Source organism: Triturus cristatus, chromosome 6 (genome assembly GCF_964204655.1).
Source record: "Triturus cristatus chromosome 6, aTriCri1.1, whole genome shotgun sequence".
In the NCBI taxonomy this organism is placed as follows: Eukaryota; Metazoa; Chordata; class Amphibia; order Caudata; family Salamandridae; genus Triturus; species Triturus cristatus.
Window position 1 is genome coordinate 1,163,511,995 of NC_140589.1, and position 16,446 is coordinate 1,163,528,440.

The following is a 16,446-nucleotide window of genomic DNA, read 5'->3' on the forward strand; positions in this document are numbered from 1 at the left end:
TCACCATGCCATTCCAGTTTGAACCCAGCCATATGCAAATCAGTCTTGACCCTGTGCCCCATGGGAACAGTCCAGCCCGAACTGCCAAGCCAGGTCCTCCCTGGACTGGAAGCAAGCATCCTAGGACCGGTTTCGGGCTTTCAGCCCTCGTCAGCCAGGATAGCTTGATTCCAGTGGCATGGAGAGCAAGGGACTCATGTCTGAGCATACCCTTCCTACTCGGGGTGACAAATGCAAAAACAACAATTGATGGACAGAATGCAGAACAATGTCATACATTCACCCCAGTACAGAGATCTGGACCTAAATCCATCGTTTTTTTGCTCACCATGCCATTCCAGTTTGAACCCAGCCATATGCAAATCAGTCTTGACCCTGTGCCCCATGGGAACAGTCCAGTCCGAACTGCCAAGCCAGGTCCTCCCTGGACTGGAAACAAGCATCCTAGGACCGGTTTCGGGCTTTCAGCCCTCGTCAGCCAGGATAGCTTGATTCCAGTGGCATGGAGAGCAAGGGACTCACGTCTGAGCATACCCTTCCCACTCGGGGTGACAAATGCAAAAACAACAATTGATGGACAGAATGCAGAACAATGTCATACATTCACCCCAGTACAGAGATCTGGGCCTAAATCCATCGTTTTTTTGCTCACCATGCCATTCCAGTTTGAACCCAGCCATATGCAAATCAGTCTTGACCCTGTGCCCCATGGGAACAGTCCAGCCCGAACTGCCAAGCCAGGTCCTCCCTGGACTGGAAACAAGCATCCTAGGACCGGTTTCGGGCTTTCAGCCCTCGTCAGCCAGGATAGCTTGATTCCAGTGGCATGGGTATTCCCAGACGTGGGACCCGTGCTCACTACGCCACTGGAGTCAAGCTATCCTGGCTGATGACGGCTGATAGCCAGAAACCGGTCCTAGGATGCTTGATTCCGGTCCAGGGAAGACATGGCTTGGCAGTTCGGGCTGGACTGTTCCCATGAGGCACAGGGTCAAGACTGATTTGCATATGGCCATGTCTAAACTGGGGTGGTGTAGTGGGCAAAAAAACGATGGATTTAACCCAGATCTCTTGACTGGGGGAGAATGTCTGCATTGTCAGCATTCCGTCCATCATTTGTTTGTTGTAACGCTTTTCGCCCTAAGTGGATGGGTATTCCCAGACGTAGGACCCGTGCTCACTACGCCACTGGAGTCAAGCTATCCTGGCTGATGACGGCTGATAGCCAGAAACCGGTCCTAGGATGCTTGATTCCGGTCCAGGGAAGACATGGCTTGGTAGTTCGGGCTGGACTGTTCCCATGAGGCACAGGGTCAAAACTGATTTGCATATGGCCATGTCTAAACTGGGGTGGTGTAGTGGGCAAAAAAACGATGGATTTAACCCAGATCTCTTGACTGGGGGAGAATGTCTGCATTGTCAGCATTCCGTCCATCATTTGTTTGTTGTAACGCTTTTCGCCCTAAGTGGGATGGGTATTCCCAGACGTGGGACCCGTGCTCACTACGCCACTGGAGTCAAGCTATCCTGGCTGATGACGGCTGATAGCCAGAAACCGGTCCTAGGATGCTTGATTCCGGTCCAGGGAAGACATGGCTTGGCAGTTCGGGCTGGACTGTTCCCATGAGGCACAGGGTCAAGACTGATTTGCATATGGCCATGTCTAAACTGGGGTGGTGTAGTGGGCAAAAAAACGATGGATTTAACCCAGATCTCTTGACTGGGGGAGAATGTCTGCATTGTCAGCATTCCGTCCATCATTTGTTTGTTGTAACGCTTTTCGCCCTAAGTGGGATGGGTATTCCCAGACGTGGGACCCGTGCTCACTACGCCACTGGAGTCAAGCTATCCTGGCTGATGACGGCTGATAGCCAGAAACCGGTCCTAGGATGCTTGATTCCGGTCCAGGGAAGACATGGCTTGGCAGTTCGGGCTGGACTGTTCCCATGAGGCACAGGGTCAAGACTGATTTGCATATGGCCATGTCTAAACTGGGGTGGTGTAGTTGGCAAAAAAACGATGGATTTAACCCAGATCTCTTGACTGGGGGAGAATGTCTGCATTGTCAGCATTCCGTCCATCATTTGTTTGTTGTAACGCTTTTCGCCCTAAGTGGGATGGGTATTCCCAGACGTGGGACCCGTGCTCACTACGCCACTGGAGTCAAGCTATCCTGGCTGATGACGGCTGATAGCCAGAAACCGGTCCTAGGATGCTTGATTCCGGTCCAGGGAAGACATGGCTTGGCAGTTCGGGCTGGACTGTTCCCATGAGGCACAGGGTCAAGACTGATTTGCATATGGCCATGTCTAAACTGGGGTGGTGTAGTGGGCAAAAAAACGATGGATTTAACCCAGATCTCTTGACTGGGGGAGAATGTCTGCATTGTCAGCATTCCGTCCATCATTTGTTTGTTGTAACGCTTTTCGCCCTAAGTGGGATGGGTATTCCCAGACGTGGGACCCGTGCTCACTACGCCACTGGAGTCAAGCTATCCTGGCTGATGACGGCTGATAGCCAGAAACCGGTCCTAGGATGCTTGATTCCGGTCCAGGGAAGACATGGCTTGGCAGTTCGGGCTGGACTGTTCCCATGAGGCACAGGGTCAAGACTGATTTGCATATGGCCATGTCTAAACTGGGGTGGTGTAGTTGGCAAAAAAACGATGGATTTAACCCAGATCTCTTGACTGGGGGAGAATGTCTGCATTGTCAGCATTCCGTCCATCATTTGTTTGTTGTAACGCTTTTCGCCCTAAGTGTGATGGGTATTCCCAGACGTGGGACCCGTGCTCACTACGCCACTGGAGTCAAGCTATCCTGGCTGATGACGGCTGATAGCCAGAAACCGGTCCTAGGATGCTTGATTCCGGTCCAGGGAAGACATGGCTTGGCAGTTCGGGCTGGACTGTTCCCATGAGGCACAGGGTCAAGACTGACTTGCATATGGCCATGTCTAAACTGGGGTGGTGTAGTGGGCAAAAAAACGATGGATTTAACCCAGATCTGATGACGGGGGGAGAATGTCTGCATTGTCAGCATTCCGTCCATCATTTGTTTGTTGTAACGCTTTTCGCCCTAAGTGGGATGGTTATTCCCAGACGTGGGACCTGTGCTCACTACGCCACTGGAGTCAAGCTATCCTGGCTGATAGCCAGAAACCGGTCCTAGGATGCTTGATTCCGGTCCAGGGAAGACATGGCTTGGCAGTTCGGGCTGGACTGTTCCCATGAGGCACAGGGTCAAGACTGATTTGCATATGGCCATGTCTAAACTGGGGTGGTGTAGTGGGCAAAAAAACGATGGATTTAACCCAGATCTCTTGACTGGGGGAGAATGTCTGCATTGTCAGCATTCCGTCCATCATTTGTTTGTTGTAACGCTTTTCGCCCTAAGTGGGATGGGTATTCCCAGACGTGGGACCCGTGCTCACTACGCCACTGGAGTCAAGCTATCCTGGCTGATGACGGCTGATAGCCAGAAACCGGTCCTAGGATGCTTGATTCCGGTCCAGGGAAGACATGGCTTGGCAGTTCGGGCTGGACTGTTCCCATGAGGCACAGGGTCAAGACTGATTTGCATATGGCCATGTCTAAACTGGGGTGGTGTAGTGGGCAAAAAAACGATGGATTTAACCCAGATCTCTTGACTGGGGGAGAATGTCTGCATTGTCAGCATTCCGTCCATCATTTGTTTGTTGTAACGCTTTTCGCCCTAATTGGGATGGGTATTCCCAGACGTGGGACCCGTGCTCACTACGCCACTGGAGTCAAGCTATCCTGGCTGATGATGGCTGATAGCCAGAAACCGGTCCTAGAATGCTTGATTCCGGTCCAGGGAAGACATGGCTTGGCAGTTCGGGCTGGACTGTTCCCATGAGGCACAGGGTCAAGACTGATTTGCATATGGCCATGTCTAAACTGGGGTGGTGTAGTGGGCAAAAAAACGATGGATTTAACCCAGATCTCTTGACTGGGGGAGAATGTCTGCATTGTCAGCATTCCGTCCATCATTTGTTTGTTGTAACACCAAGATCCAGCACTGGGAGCTCACCTAAGAGCAGGTGAGTTTTTTCGTGTTTGTTACTCGGCTGATTTTTGGTGAATATTTTAAGATTTGAAAAGTCCACACTTAGAAGAAATTTCAGGAAAGAGCCAGTCAATGTTATCCTATGAAGAAAATAGAGTTATCGGTTTAAAGGTAAGTTCTCGACTGGCAGAGTTTAGGTTCTGGGCATGGACTCAGGTGTCCCCCAGGGTCAGGTAGGTACAGTTAGTTCACCCTCAGCGGCACTAGGGCGGCCGGGTGCAGAGAGATTTAGGCCCAATGTTATCCTACGAGGGATAGGGGGCCTTGGTTGGTGGCTGCTGACTAGCAAGCCACGCGGCTGTGGGAGCTGGGCTCCTGGTCACTTACTCAGGGCAAGTGGGGACGTAGATAGGTGTAGAGGTTGCACTGCCAGGGCCACTCGGGCGGCTGGGTGCAGGGTGCTTTTGAGCCTTCGGGCGCTCAATTGATTTCAATGGGAAATCTCCGGTTTAGAAAAAGACTGCAAGCTCGGGGACGAGGATTCTTCAGGTGCCCCCACCACTTCGAGAGGGAAGTTGGGTAGTTGGAGGATAGGTAGGTACCCCGGGAGTGGGCACAGGGGGCCGCGGGGCGCCGCGTGCAGGGGTGCCTTTTGGTGTCGGAAAATCGTACCCTCTGTTGATCGCCGTAGGGGGGGCACCTTGTTCCGAGGCTGCAGGCTCCTTCAGGAGGGCCGAGGGAGGTCCTTGGGTGCCAGACTCGGGGTCACAGTCACCATGGGGTCGTCCTCGGGGTCTTAGTTCACTCCGGCACTGGCCAGGCTTGGCTGGTGCAGAGTGTGCTGGGTTCGCGGTTCCGGGCTGCTGCCAGGGATTTGAAGTAAGTTCTTGAGTAGAGCCTCTACTCATGGGAGTCCCAGGGGCTTAGAGTGGAAGGGTAGCCAGGCCCTCTGGGGCTGCCGAGGAAACTCCAACGGATCCAGAACGCTGCCGCAAGACTCATCCTGGACATCCCTCGCCACCACCACATCTCAGGACATCTGAAAAAACTCCATTGGCTCCCCGTCAACAAGAGGATCACCTTCCGACTCCTCACCCACGCACACAAAGCCCTTCTCAACCTCGGACCCAAACTCATCAACAACCGCGTCTCCTTCTACACTCCTCCGCGCACTCTACGATCCGCCGGACAGGCCCTGGCAGCCGTACCCCGCATCCGCAGAGCCACCGCCGGAGGAAGATCCTTCTCTTTCCTGGCAGCGAAGACCTGGAACTCTCTGCCCAGCCACCTTCGCGCCATACCTGAACACCTCTCCTTCAGAAGGCAGCTCAAGACCTGGCTCTTCGAGCACTGACCCCCCCCCCCCCTCCCCAGCGCCTTGAGACCCTTTATGGGTGAGTAGCGCGCTTTATAAATGCGAATGATTGATTGATTGATTTGTGAGGTTGCTGGCCACAAGAGATGCCGGGTTGGAGCAGGGGCACGTTCGAGGGTCGACAGGCCGGTAGGGCTGGGGCCAAAGCAGTTGGTGTATTCCTCTTCTACACAGCTGCAGGGCAGGTCTTCTGTCTTCTTGCTCTTCTTTGTAGTTTAGAATCTGGAATCTGGGGAAGGAAGGTTCAGGGTGCCCCTAAATACTAGATTTAGGGGCGTTACAGGTAGGTGAAGGGCAGGGACTAATGGGTCCCTGTCCTGGGGTGGGTACACCCCCTATACTGCCTCTCTCCTGTGGGAGGGGGGCAGTAGCCTAATCCTGATTGGCTAGGGCTTCCCATCTTCAAGATGGCGAGAGCCCGGGGATGTGCTTCACCTCGCCTCCCCCACCCGAGGGGTGGGGTTGGCAGGCTGGCACATCCCCTGTCCTTATTTGGGGTTTCCGGCCAAGCTTCCCGCCAGAGTGGGGGGTTGCAGTGGCCTGGGGAAACTCACAGAGGCGGCATGCCTTTGAAGCTTCCCCCTGCCCATCCTGGGGGAGGAGATTTAGCACCTCACCCAGGATGTGCATTGTTGCAGGCCCAGGAGAGCAGGGGCTCTCCTACCCAGGGGTCCAGCAATCTGTCTGCTGTGTGGCAGCCTGGGCCGCCTCAGAACAGACGTGGATTGTAGGTTAGGTTTTAGGGGGCATCTCTAAGATGCCCTCTGGGGTGCTTGGTACATTAAATCCCACACTGGCATCAGTGTGGGTTTAATGTGCTGAGAAGTTTGATACCAAACTTCTCAGTCTTCAGTGCTGCCTTTATGGTGCTGTGGAGTTCGTGTTTGACGAGCTCTCAGCACCATGTACTCTTAAAGGGCAGCACTGCACTTACAGAGCCCAGGAATGGACCTGGGTACTGTAGGGGCACAGGGCTCCTGCTCCTGTGCCCACACCACTGGCATAGGGCACCCAGCTAGAGGGGTGGCTGATGTATGCCATGGCAGTGTAGGTGATGGGCATGGCACATAGGGATGTGTGCCATGTCGACTCTTTGTTTTGTCTTGCACCCAGACACCCAGCCTGCAAGGGCAGTGTGTGTGTGTAAGGGTACAGGGCCTCTAAGGGTGGCACAATGAGTGCTGTAGCCCTTAGAGGCCTTCCCTGGTCACAAGTCCCTGGGTACCTAGGGTACCATTTACCAGGGGCTGACATGTGGCCAGGGTTTGCCAATTTGGGTTATGTGTTTTTAGGGAAGGAACATAGGCCCTGGGCACCTGATTGGCAGGAGTCCATGGTACACTCAGTTAAAGTACATTCAGCAATTCAGCAAAAAGTGGGGCATACCATGCAAGAAAGATGGCACTTTCTCACACAACCCCCCCAAACGAAAGGTGATGAGACTAACCTTGCCCTATGGAGTCTTCATTGTATAAGTGGAAGAACCTGGAAAGTCCTTCTGCATTGGCATGGGCAGTCCCTGGTCTGTGTTCCACTTCAAAGTCCATTCCCTGTAGGGAGATGGACCACCTTATTAGTTTTGGATTTTCCCCTTTCATCTGCATTAGCCATCTGAGAGGTCTGTGGTCAGTTTGAACCAGAAAGTGAGTATCACACAAGTATGGCCTCAACTTCTTCAGGGACCAAACCACAGCAAAGGCCTCCCTCTCAATGGCACTCCAACGCTGCTCTCTGGGGAGTAGCCTCCTGCTTATAAAAGCAACAGGTTGGTCTTGGCCTTCATCATTGGTCTGGGATAGGACCGCTCCTATCCCTAGCTCAGAGGCATCAGTCTGCACTATGAACTGCTTGGCATAATCTGGAGCTTTTAGAATTGGTGCTGAGCACATTGCTTCCTTTAGGGTGTCAAAAGCCTTTTGGCAACTAACTGTCCAGTTAACCTTCTTGGGCATCTTCTTGGAGGTGAGCTCTGTGAGGGGGGTCACAATGGACCCATATCCCTTCACAAACCTCCTGTAGTACCCAGTCAAGCCAAGGAATGCCCTGACCTGGGTCTGGGTTGTTGGAGCTATCCAGTCCATGATGGCCTGGATCTTGGGTTGTAAGGGCTGTACTTGGCCTCCACCTACAAGGTGGCCCAAGTACACCACAGTGCCCTGCCCTATCTGGCATTTGGATGCCTTGATAGTGAGACCTGCATTTTGCAGAGCCTCTAAAACGTTTCCCAGGTGGATCAGGTGATCCTGCCAGGTGGAGCTAAAGACAGCAATATCATCAAGATAAGCTGCACTAAAGGACTCCAGCCCAGCCAGGAAAAGGTTCACCAACCTTTGGAAAGTGGCAGGGGCATTCCTTAACCCAAAGGGCATTACAGTAAACTGATAATGCCCATCAGGGGTGGAGAATGCTGTCTTTTCTTTTGCTCCTGGGGTCATGCCAATCTGCCAGTACCCTGCAGTCAAGTCAAAGGTATTGAGGAATTGGGCAGCCCCTAATTTATCTATCAGTTCATCTGCTCTGGGAATAAGGTGAGCATCTGTCTTGGTGACAGAGTTGAGTCCTCTATAGTCCACACAGAACCTCATCTCTCTCTTTCCACCCTGTTGATGAGGTTTGGGGACCAGAACCACTGGGCTAGCCCAGGGGCTCTCAGAGGGTTCAATGACCCTTAACTCCAGCATCTTGCTGACCTCAGCTTTGATGCTTTCCTTAACTTGGTCTGACTGTCGATAGATTTTGTTTTTGACAGGTGCACTGTCACCAGTGTCCACATCATGGGTACACCTTTTTGTCAGACCAGGGGTTGGGGAAAAGAGGCTAGCATACCTTTGCAAGACTTGCTTGCAGTCAGGCTGCTGTTGGGCAGAGAGGGTGTCTGAAAATATCACACCATCCACTGACCCATCTTGTGGGCTGTAGAAGAGGAGGTCAGAGAGAGGTTCACTCTCTGCTTCCTGTTCCTCATCAGTCACCATCAGCATGTTGACGTCAGCCCTGTCATTGTAGAGTTTGAGGCGGTTCACATGGATGACCCTTTTGGGTGTCTTGCTAGTGCCCAGGTCACCTAGATAGGTGACCTCACTCTTTTTCTCTAGGATAGGGTAAGGGCCACTTCATTTATCTTGGAGAGCCCTGGGTGCCACTGGCTCCAAAACCCACACCTGTTGCCCAGGTTGAAATTCAACCAGTGCATCTTTTTGGTCATACCAGTGCTTCTGGACCTCCTGGCTGGCCTCAAGGTTCTTGGATGCTTTTTCCATGTACTCAGCCATTCTGGACCTTAGGCCAAGCACATAGTCCACTATGTCTTGTTTGGGCTCTTGAAGAGGCCTCTCCCTGCCCTCTTTTACGAGACAAAGTGGTCCCCTTACAGGATGACCAAACAGAAATTCAAAGGGTGAGAAACCTACTCCCTTCTGTGGCACTTCCCTGCAAGCGAAAAGCAGGCATGGTAACAGGACATCCCATCTCCTTTTGAGTTTTTCATGGAGACCCGTGATCATACCTTTCCATGTCTTGTTGAATCTCTCAACAAGACAATTGGTTTCTGGGTGGTAGGGTGTAGTAAACTTGTACTGCACTCCACACTCCTTCCACATATGTGTTAGGTAAGCAGACATGAAGTTGGAGCCTCTGTCTGAAACCACCTCCTTAGGAAACCCTACCCTGGTGAAGACACCCAGGAGGGCCTTGGCTACTGCAGGAGCTGTAGTAGTCCTAAGTGGAATTGCTTCAGGGTACCTAGTAGCATGATCCACTACTACTAGAATAAACTTGTTCCCTGAGGCTGTGGGCGGTTCAAGTGGACCCACAATGTCCACTCCCACCCTTTCAAAGGGTACCCCCACCACTGGTAGTGGGATGAGGGGGGCCTTCGGGTGGCCACCTGTCTTGCCACTGGCTTGACAATTAACACAGGAGCTGACAAACTCCTTCACCTTTTGGTGCATCTGGGGCCAGTAAAAGTGACTCAGTAGCCTTTCCCAAGTTTTGGTTTGCCCCAGATGTCCAGCTAGGGGGATGTCATGAGCTAAAGTTAAGAGGAACTCCCTGTACTTCTGTGGCACGACCACCCTCCTGGTGGCTCCAGGAGTGGGGTTTCTTGCCTCAGCGTACTGTAATCCCTCTTCCCAATAAGCTCTGTGGGTACCACTGACATCTCCCTTTGCTTCTGAAACAGCTTGCTGCCTCAGGCTTTCAAGAGTGGGACAGTCTCGCTGACCCTGGCACAGCTCTTCCCTAGAGGGTCCCCCTGGGCCCAGGAGTTCAACCTGGTAAGGGTCAAGCTCCATGGACTCAGTTCCCTCAGGGGTATCCACATCCTCTCCCTGTGGAGAGGGGTCCTGAATGTTTTGCTGTACAGAAGCTGGTTCCCCAGTCTTCTTACCTTTTCTCTTGGTTGGTTGGGCCATTATTTCAGGCTCCAGACCTACTGTTTCACCCTTCCTCTTGCTCTGTGCTCTGGTTAGCACACACACCAATTCAGGGATGCCCAGCATGGCTGCATGGGCTTTTAGCTCAACCACAGCCCAGGCTGAGGTTTCCAGGTCATTTCCCAGCAGACATGCAGCTGGCAACTTTGGAGAGACCACTACCTGTTTCAGGCCAGTAACCCCCCTCCCCCAGCCTAATGTTACCATGGCCATAGGATGACTAGTGGTGACACTGTCAGCGTTGGTGACTGGGTAAGACTTCCCAATCAAATATTGCTCAGGGGAAACCAGTGTGTCTTTCACCATAGTGACACTGGCACCTGTGTCCCTCAGAGCTTCTACCCTAGTTCCATTCACCCAGGGGTACTGTAAGTATTTCTTTAAGTTGGGTGGCCACACAGCTACAGTGGCAAACTCCACTTATCCCAGGGAGACTAGACTTGCTTCAGTGTGTTCCCAGATTTGCTCAGGGTACACCTCAGATCCCATTTGTACACTTGCTGCCCCAGGAGTATCTGTACTGGGTGCCTTAGGGGCTAAGTTGTGGGGCAAGATACAGTTAGGTGTCCTGACTTCTTGCAGTTATTACACCAGGCCTTTAAGGGATCATAGTTCTTCCCCCTATAGGGTTGAGGCACATAGGGAGTAGTTTGGGTCCCACCCACCTGAACAGGTTTTTGGGGCCCTTTGGAAGACTCAGACTTTTTATCTTGGGGATTCTCACCACCTTTCCCCTGGGGAGGTTTTGTGACCACCTTCTTTTGGTCACCCCCAGTGGTTGTCCTTGTCACCCTAGTCTTGACCCAGTGGTCTGCCTTCTTTCCCAATTCTTGGGGAGAAATTAGACCTAGGTCTACCAAATGCTAATGCAACTTTTCATTTATGCAGTTACTTAATATATGTTCCTTCATGAATAGGTTGTACAATCCAGTAAAATCCTGCACACCATGTCCAGCTAACCAACCATCCAGTGTCTTTACTGAGAAGTCTACAAAATCAATCCAGGACTGGGTCTGGGTTTTGTGAGCCCCCCTGAATCTAATTCTATACTCTTCAGTAGTGAATCTAAATCCCTCAATCAGAGCCTTCTTCATGAGGTCATAGGAACCTGCCTCTGGCCCAGAGAGGGTCAGAAGCCTGTCTCTGCAGTTACCAGAGAACAGTTCCCACAGGAGTGTCCCCCAGAGAGGTTTTTTTACTTTTCTGATGTCACAAGCCCTCTCAAAGGCTGTGAACCATTTGGTGATATCATCACCTTCCTCAAACTTAGGGACAATCCCTTTGGGGATTTTAAGGTCAGAAGTTTCCTCCCTATCCTTGTGTTTATTATTGCTGCCACCACTGATGGGTACTAAACCCATCTCTCTCCTTTCTTTTTCTAGAACCAGGAGCCTGGAATCTAGCTCTAATCTTTTGGCCAGCCTCACAAGGCTGTCCTCTTCACTGGTGGGTCCCCCAGTGATCTCTCTGGTACCAAAGTCACCTGTGTGATCTCTAGGTGCCCAGATTCTTGGATTGAAGGGTATGGGTGCCCACTCCTCCCTAGGGGACAGTATGGGGGGTTATTAACCTCCTCCTCTTCTTCCCCTTCTTCATCTGACTGGCCATCACCATGTTCAGATGGGTGGTCCTTAGCATACTCAGCCAAGAGCTCCTGGAGCCCTAGTTTGGTTGGATGCAGGCCCATTGTTAAGTTTTTAAGTTTGCATAGGGACCTCAGTTCCTTGAAAGACAAATGTAAGTAAGGTGTGAGATCGAGCTCCTCCACCAGGTCCATGTTATTATTTTCACTAATAGCTGGGTTTGTTTGAGTGATTCTAACCTGACAGTTCTAATCCTCTACCCTGACTATAGTGACCTATTTTTCTAAAATTCTAATGGGACTTAAGCAAGGCCCTAGCAACACTTTTAGTAATTTTGGAAAATACCAATCAGAATTCGAAAGGCAATTTTAAGAGTTCTGTCGTGTGATCAGATGGTAACCAAGTAGTCCAACAAATGCATGTTTGTATCCCACCGCTGATCCACCAATGTGAGAAAGTGCCTCTGTATATACTGTTCCTTAATAGGTACAGGGTGCACAGAGTCCACAGTCCCCAAGGGTTTGGCAGAGGCTAAAGTTAGATATAACCTTACTCTCTAAAGTGGTAGCTTGGTCGAGCAGTAAGGCAACATCAGAGGACAGTGTAAAGCATTTGTTGTACACACTCAGTCAGCAAATGGTCGCACACACTCAATAACTGAACTCTAGGCCAATGGTTCATATATAAAAAAATATATATGCTTGTTTTATTTTAGAACCAACAATAGGTATTAAAATATACTTTCTCAGAATGAGATGCTTTATATAAATACTTTGGCAATAGGCAATTGACTTTTGTAAACAGTTACAAGTGGTTGCCATAGGCAACACTATTTTAAACACAATAATGCATTGAATTCAATGGAAGTTTCAAGTTATTTGCAACAGATTACTTTTAGGATTACTTTTGGAATTCCAGGACTGGATCCTAGATTCAGTTCTGGGGCAGTACTTAGAATCAAGTGATAAAAGTCGACTTAATTACTGTGATGATTTTTAAACAATATTTAGCTATTTCAAAAGTTGACAGGAAATATTTCAGAGAAAACAGTCAATGATTCCCTATGGAAGGAAATGCAAGTTACAGGTACAGTAGGTTCTCGTTGCTTTTGTAATCCAGTATTAGGTGCATAGACTCAGTACTGGGAGACCTTTATCCAAAACAGGTAAGTAATTACGTTTTCAGATATTATACGATTTTTGAAGAATATTTAAAGATTGCAGAAATTGACACTTAGAAGAAATTTCACAGAAAAACAGCCAATGATTTCCTACGGGAGTAAATTGGGTTACTGGTAAGTACAGTTGTAAGTATTTTTTAGAGTCAGTGCTGGGCACCAAGATCCAGCACTGGGAGCTCACCTAAGAGCAGGTGAGTATTTTCGTTTTCGTTACTCGGCTGATTTTTGGTGAATATTTTAAGATTTGAAAAGTCCACACTTGGAAGAAATTTCAGGAAAAAGCCAGTCAATGTTATCCTATGAAGAAAATAGAGTTATCGGTTTAATGGTAAGTTCTCGACTGGCAGAGTTGAGGTTCAGGGCATGGACCCAGGGGTCCCCCAGGGTCAGGTAGGTACAGTTAGTTCACCCTCAGCGGCACTAGGGCGGCCGGGTGCAGAGAGAGTTAGGCCCAATGTTATCCTATGAGGGATAGGGGGGCCTTGGTTGGTGGCTGCTGACTAGCAAGCCACGCGGCTGTGGGAGCTGGGCTCCTGGTCACTTACTCAGGGCAAGTGGGGAAGTAGATAGGTGTAGAGGTTGCACTGCCATGGCCACTCGGGCGGCTGGGTGCAGGGTGCTTTTGAGCCTTCGGGCGCTCAATTGATTTCAATGGAAAATCTCCGGTTTGGAAAAAGACTGCAAGCTTGGGGACGAGGATTCTTCAGGTGCCACCACCACTTCAAGAGGTAAGTTGGGTAGTTGGAGGATAGGTAGGTACCCCGGGAATGGGCACAGGGGGACGCGGGGCGCCGCGTGCAGGGGTGCCTTTTGGTGTCGGAAAATCTTACCCTCTGTTGATCACGGTAGGGGGGGCACCTTGTTCTGAGGCTGCAGGCTCCTTCAGGAGGGTCAAGGGAGGTCCTTGGGTGCCGGACTCGGGGTCACAGTCGCTGTGGGGTCGTCCTCGGGGTCTTTGTTCACTCCGGCGCCGGCCAGGCTTGGCTGTTGCAGAGTGTGCTGGGATTTGAAGTAAGTTCTTGAGTAGAGCCTCTACTCATGGGAGTCCCAGGGGCTTAGAGTGGAAGGGTAGCCAGGCCCTCTGGGATTTGTGAGGTTGCTGGCCACAAGAGATGCCGGGTTGGAGCAGGGGCACGTTCGAGGGTCGGCAGGCCGGTAGGGCTGGGGCCAAAGCAGTTGGTGTCTTCCTCTTCTCCACAGCTGCAGGGCAGGTCTTCTGTCTTCTTGCTCTTTTTTGTAGTTAAGAATCTGGAATCTGGGGAAGGAAGGTTCAGGGTGCCCTTAAATACTAGATTTAGGGGCGTTACAGGTAGGTGAAGGGCAGGGACCAATGGGTCCCTGTCCTGTGGTGGGTACACCCCCTATCCTGCCTCACTCCTGTGGGAGGGGGGCAGTAGCCTAATCCTGATTGGCTAGGGCATCCCATCTTCAAGATGGCGAGAGCCCGGGGATGTGCTTCACCTCGCCTCCCCCACCTGAGGGGTGGGATTGGCAGGCTGGCACATCCCCTGTCCTTATTTGGGGTTTCCGGCCAAGCTTCCCGCCAGAGTGGGGGGTTGCAGTGGCCTGGGGAAACTCAAGGAGGCGGCATGCCTTTGAAGCTTCCCCCTGCCCATCCTGGGGGAGGAGATTTAGCACTTCACCCAGGATGTGCATTGTTGCAGGCCCAGGAGAGCAGGGGCTCTCCTACTCAGGGGTCCAGCAACCTGTCTGCTGTGTGGCAGCCTGGGCAGCCTCAGACCAGACGTGGATTGTAGGTTAGGTTTTAGGGGGCATCGCTAAGATGCCCTCTGGGGTGCTTGGTACATTAAATCCCACACTGGCATCAGTGTGGGTTTAATGTGCTGAGAAGTTTGATACCAAACTTCTCAGTCTTCAGTGCTCCCTTTATGGTTCTGTGGAGTTCGTGTTTGACGAGCTCTCAGCACCATGTACTCTTTAAGGGCAGCACTGCACTTACAGAGCCCAGGAATGGACCTGGGTAATGTAGGGGCACAGGGCTCCTGCTCCTGTGCCCACACCATTGGCATCGGGCACCCAGCTAGAGGGGTTGCTGATGTATGCCATGGCAGTGTAGGTGATGGGCATGGCACACAGGGATGTGTGCCATGTCGACTCTTTGTTTTGTCTTGCACCCAGACACCCAGCCTGCAAGGGCAGTGTGTGTGTGTAAGGTTACAGGGTCTCTAAGGGTGGCACAATGAGTGCTGCAGCCCTTAGAGGCCTTCCCTGGTCACAAGGCCCTGGGTACCTAGGGTACCATCTACCAGGGGCTGACATGTGGCCAGGGTTTGCCAATTTGGGTTATGTGTTTTTAGGGAAGGAACATAGGCCCTGGGCACCTGATTGGCAAGAGTCCAGGGTACACTCAGGCAAAGTACATTCAGCAATTCAGCAAAAAGTGGGGGCATACCATGCAAGAAACATGGCACTTTCTCACACCGTGCGATCCATCTCATTATTGAGGACAATGGTAAAGTCCCCACCCATTAAAACCAGCTGATCGTCGGGAGCAAGGGATTCCTCCACTGCAGCTCTGATAAAGTGTTCCTGCTCTTCATTGGGCGCATACAGTGAGCCCAGGGAGAGGGCCCATGCCCCCAGTTGCACTTGATATACCAGAAGCCGTCCCTTGATCTCCACCAGCTTTGGCCCCACCTTTCCCGCAAGCTCCTGCCGCTTTACACCCAGATTAAGAGAAGAGCTGGTGGGGAAATGCTTTGGACTTGAGCCTGTGGATGTCTTTTGCTAAGAGGTGCGTCATCTGAGGAAGACAAATATCGGCACCTATGTGCTCTAATTATGAAAGGATAGCTTTCCTTTTAACTGGGTTGTTCAGACCCTTCACGTTTAAAGAAAGTATTTTCAGTGTTTCAAGGGCCACCTCGGTGTGAGTAACTAGCTAATGTAGTGCGATTCCCAGTAGTTGATCTGACCTAGAAGGGATGTTACTTACTTGGCAGAGCCTTCCCTCACAATAGAATAGACATGTGCATTACCAAACCTGCTGGGCCTAAAGCCCCAAGTGAAAGCATGCAATGGTACCAAATAACAAACAACAATACAAAAAGAAATCTGCAAAGTCTCTGGAGTGGGCGAGAACAGGCAGTCAGGGCTCACCATCTCCAGAGTAGAAACAAAAGTGGGGTCCAAGGTGGCCAGCGGCTTCCATCAGGGATTCCCCCCAACGCTGGCCTCGATCGCTATCATAACGCATGTTCCCGGGTTATTGTGTATCCTCAGACTCGTTGCACTTCTGATCTTGTGGGGAGCCTCTGGACAGGCTCTCTAAGACAGCTTAACTCTCTTGAGCTATTGTAGCTGGGTCCGGTTTAGCTAGGTTCTTGCCTCTAGCCCTCCTCCTCCACGTTTGGTTTCTATCAGGTCCAGAGTCCGGCTTCATGCTGTTCCCGGCAGCCCCATCCACAGCATCAATATGAAGCAAGTCGCAGGCTGCCCGGAGAGAGCCCAGCTGATATGTCTTCCCTTCCAAGCTGAAAATTAGTCAGAAAGGGTGACCCCAAGAGTATGGGATGTTGTGATCTCGTAGAAAGGCCACCACCGGGCAGAATTCCTTCCTTTTCTGGAGCGTAATGGCTGAAAGATCCTAAAAAAGCTAGAGGGGTTGACCCCGAAAGTGCACTGGGGCCAAGTCTCTTGCTTTGCGGAGGATGTGTTCCCTCAAAGGAAAACTATGGACACATGCCAGGATGTCTGGGGAAGCATATGTGAAGCTCTGGATAGGCCAGTCCAGTGGGATCTCTGAGGCCTGGGTGTCTCCCAAAAGATCTCTTTTACATATTCTTCCACATTCCCTGCTTCGGCAGCCGGCAGCGCATTCCGAATC

At 51.3% G+C, this 16,446-nt stretch overlaps 1 protein-coding gene across 1 annotated transcript in view; it reads right to left on the reverse strand.

Moving 5' to 3' along the window:
- The window catches only part of LOC146821130 (maestro heat-like repeat-containing protein family member 1), a 150,455-nt gene extending 134,639 nt beyond the window's left edge, over positions 1-15,816 (reverse strand). Inside the window, exon 1 of the mRNA XM_085609803.1 lies at positions 15,720-15,816. Coding sequence (XP_085465929.1) covers positions 15,720-15,816 — 97 coding nt within the window. The remainder of the gene's footprint in view (positions 1-15,719) is intronic.
- Between the last annotated feature and the right edge of the window lie 630 nt (positions 15,817-16,446).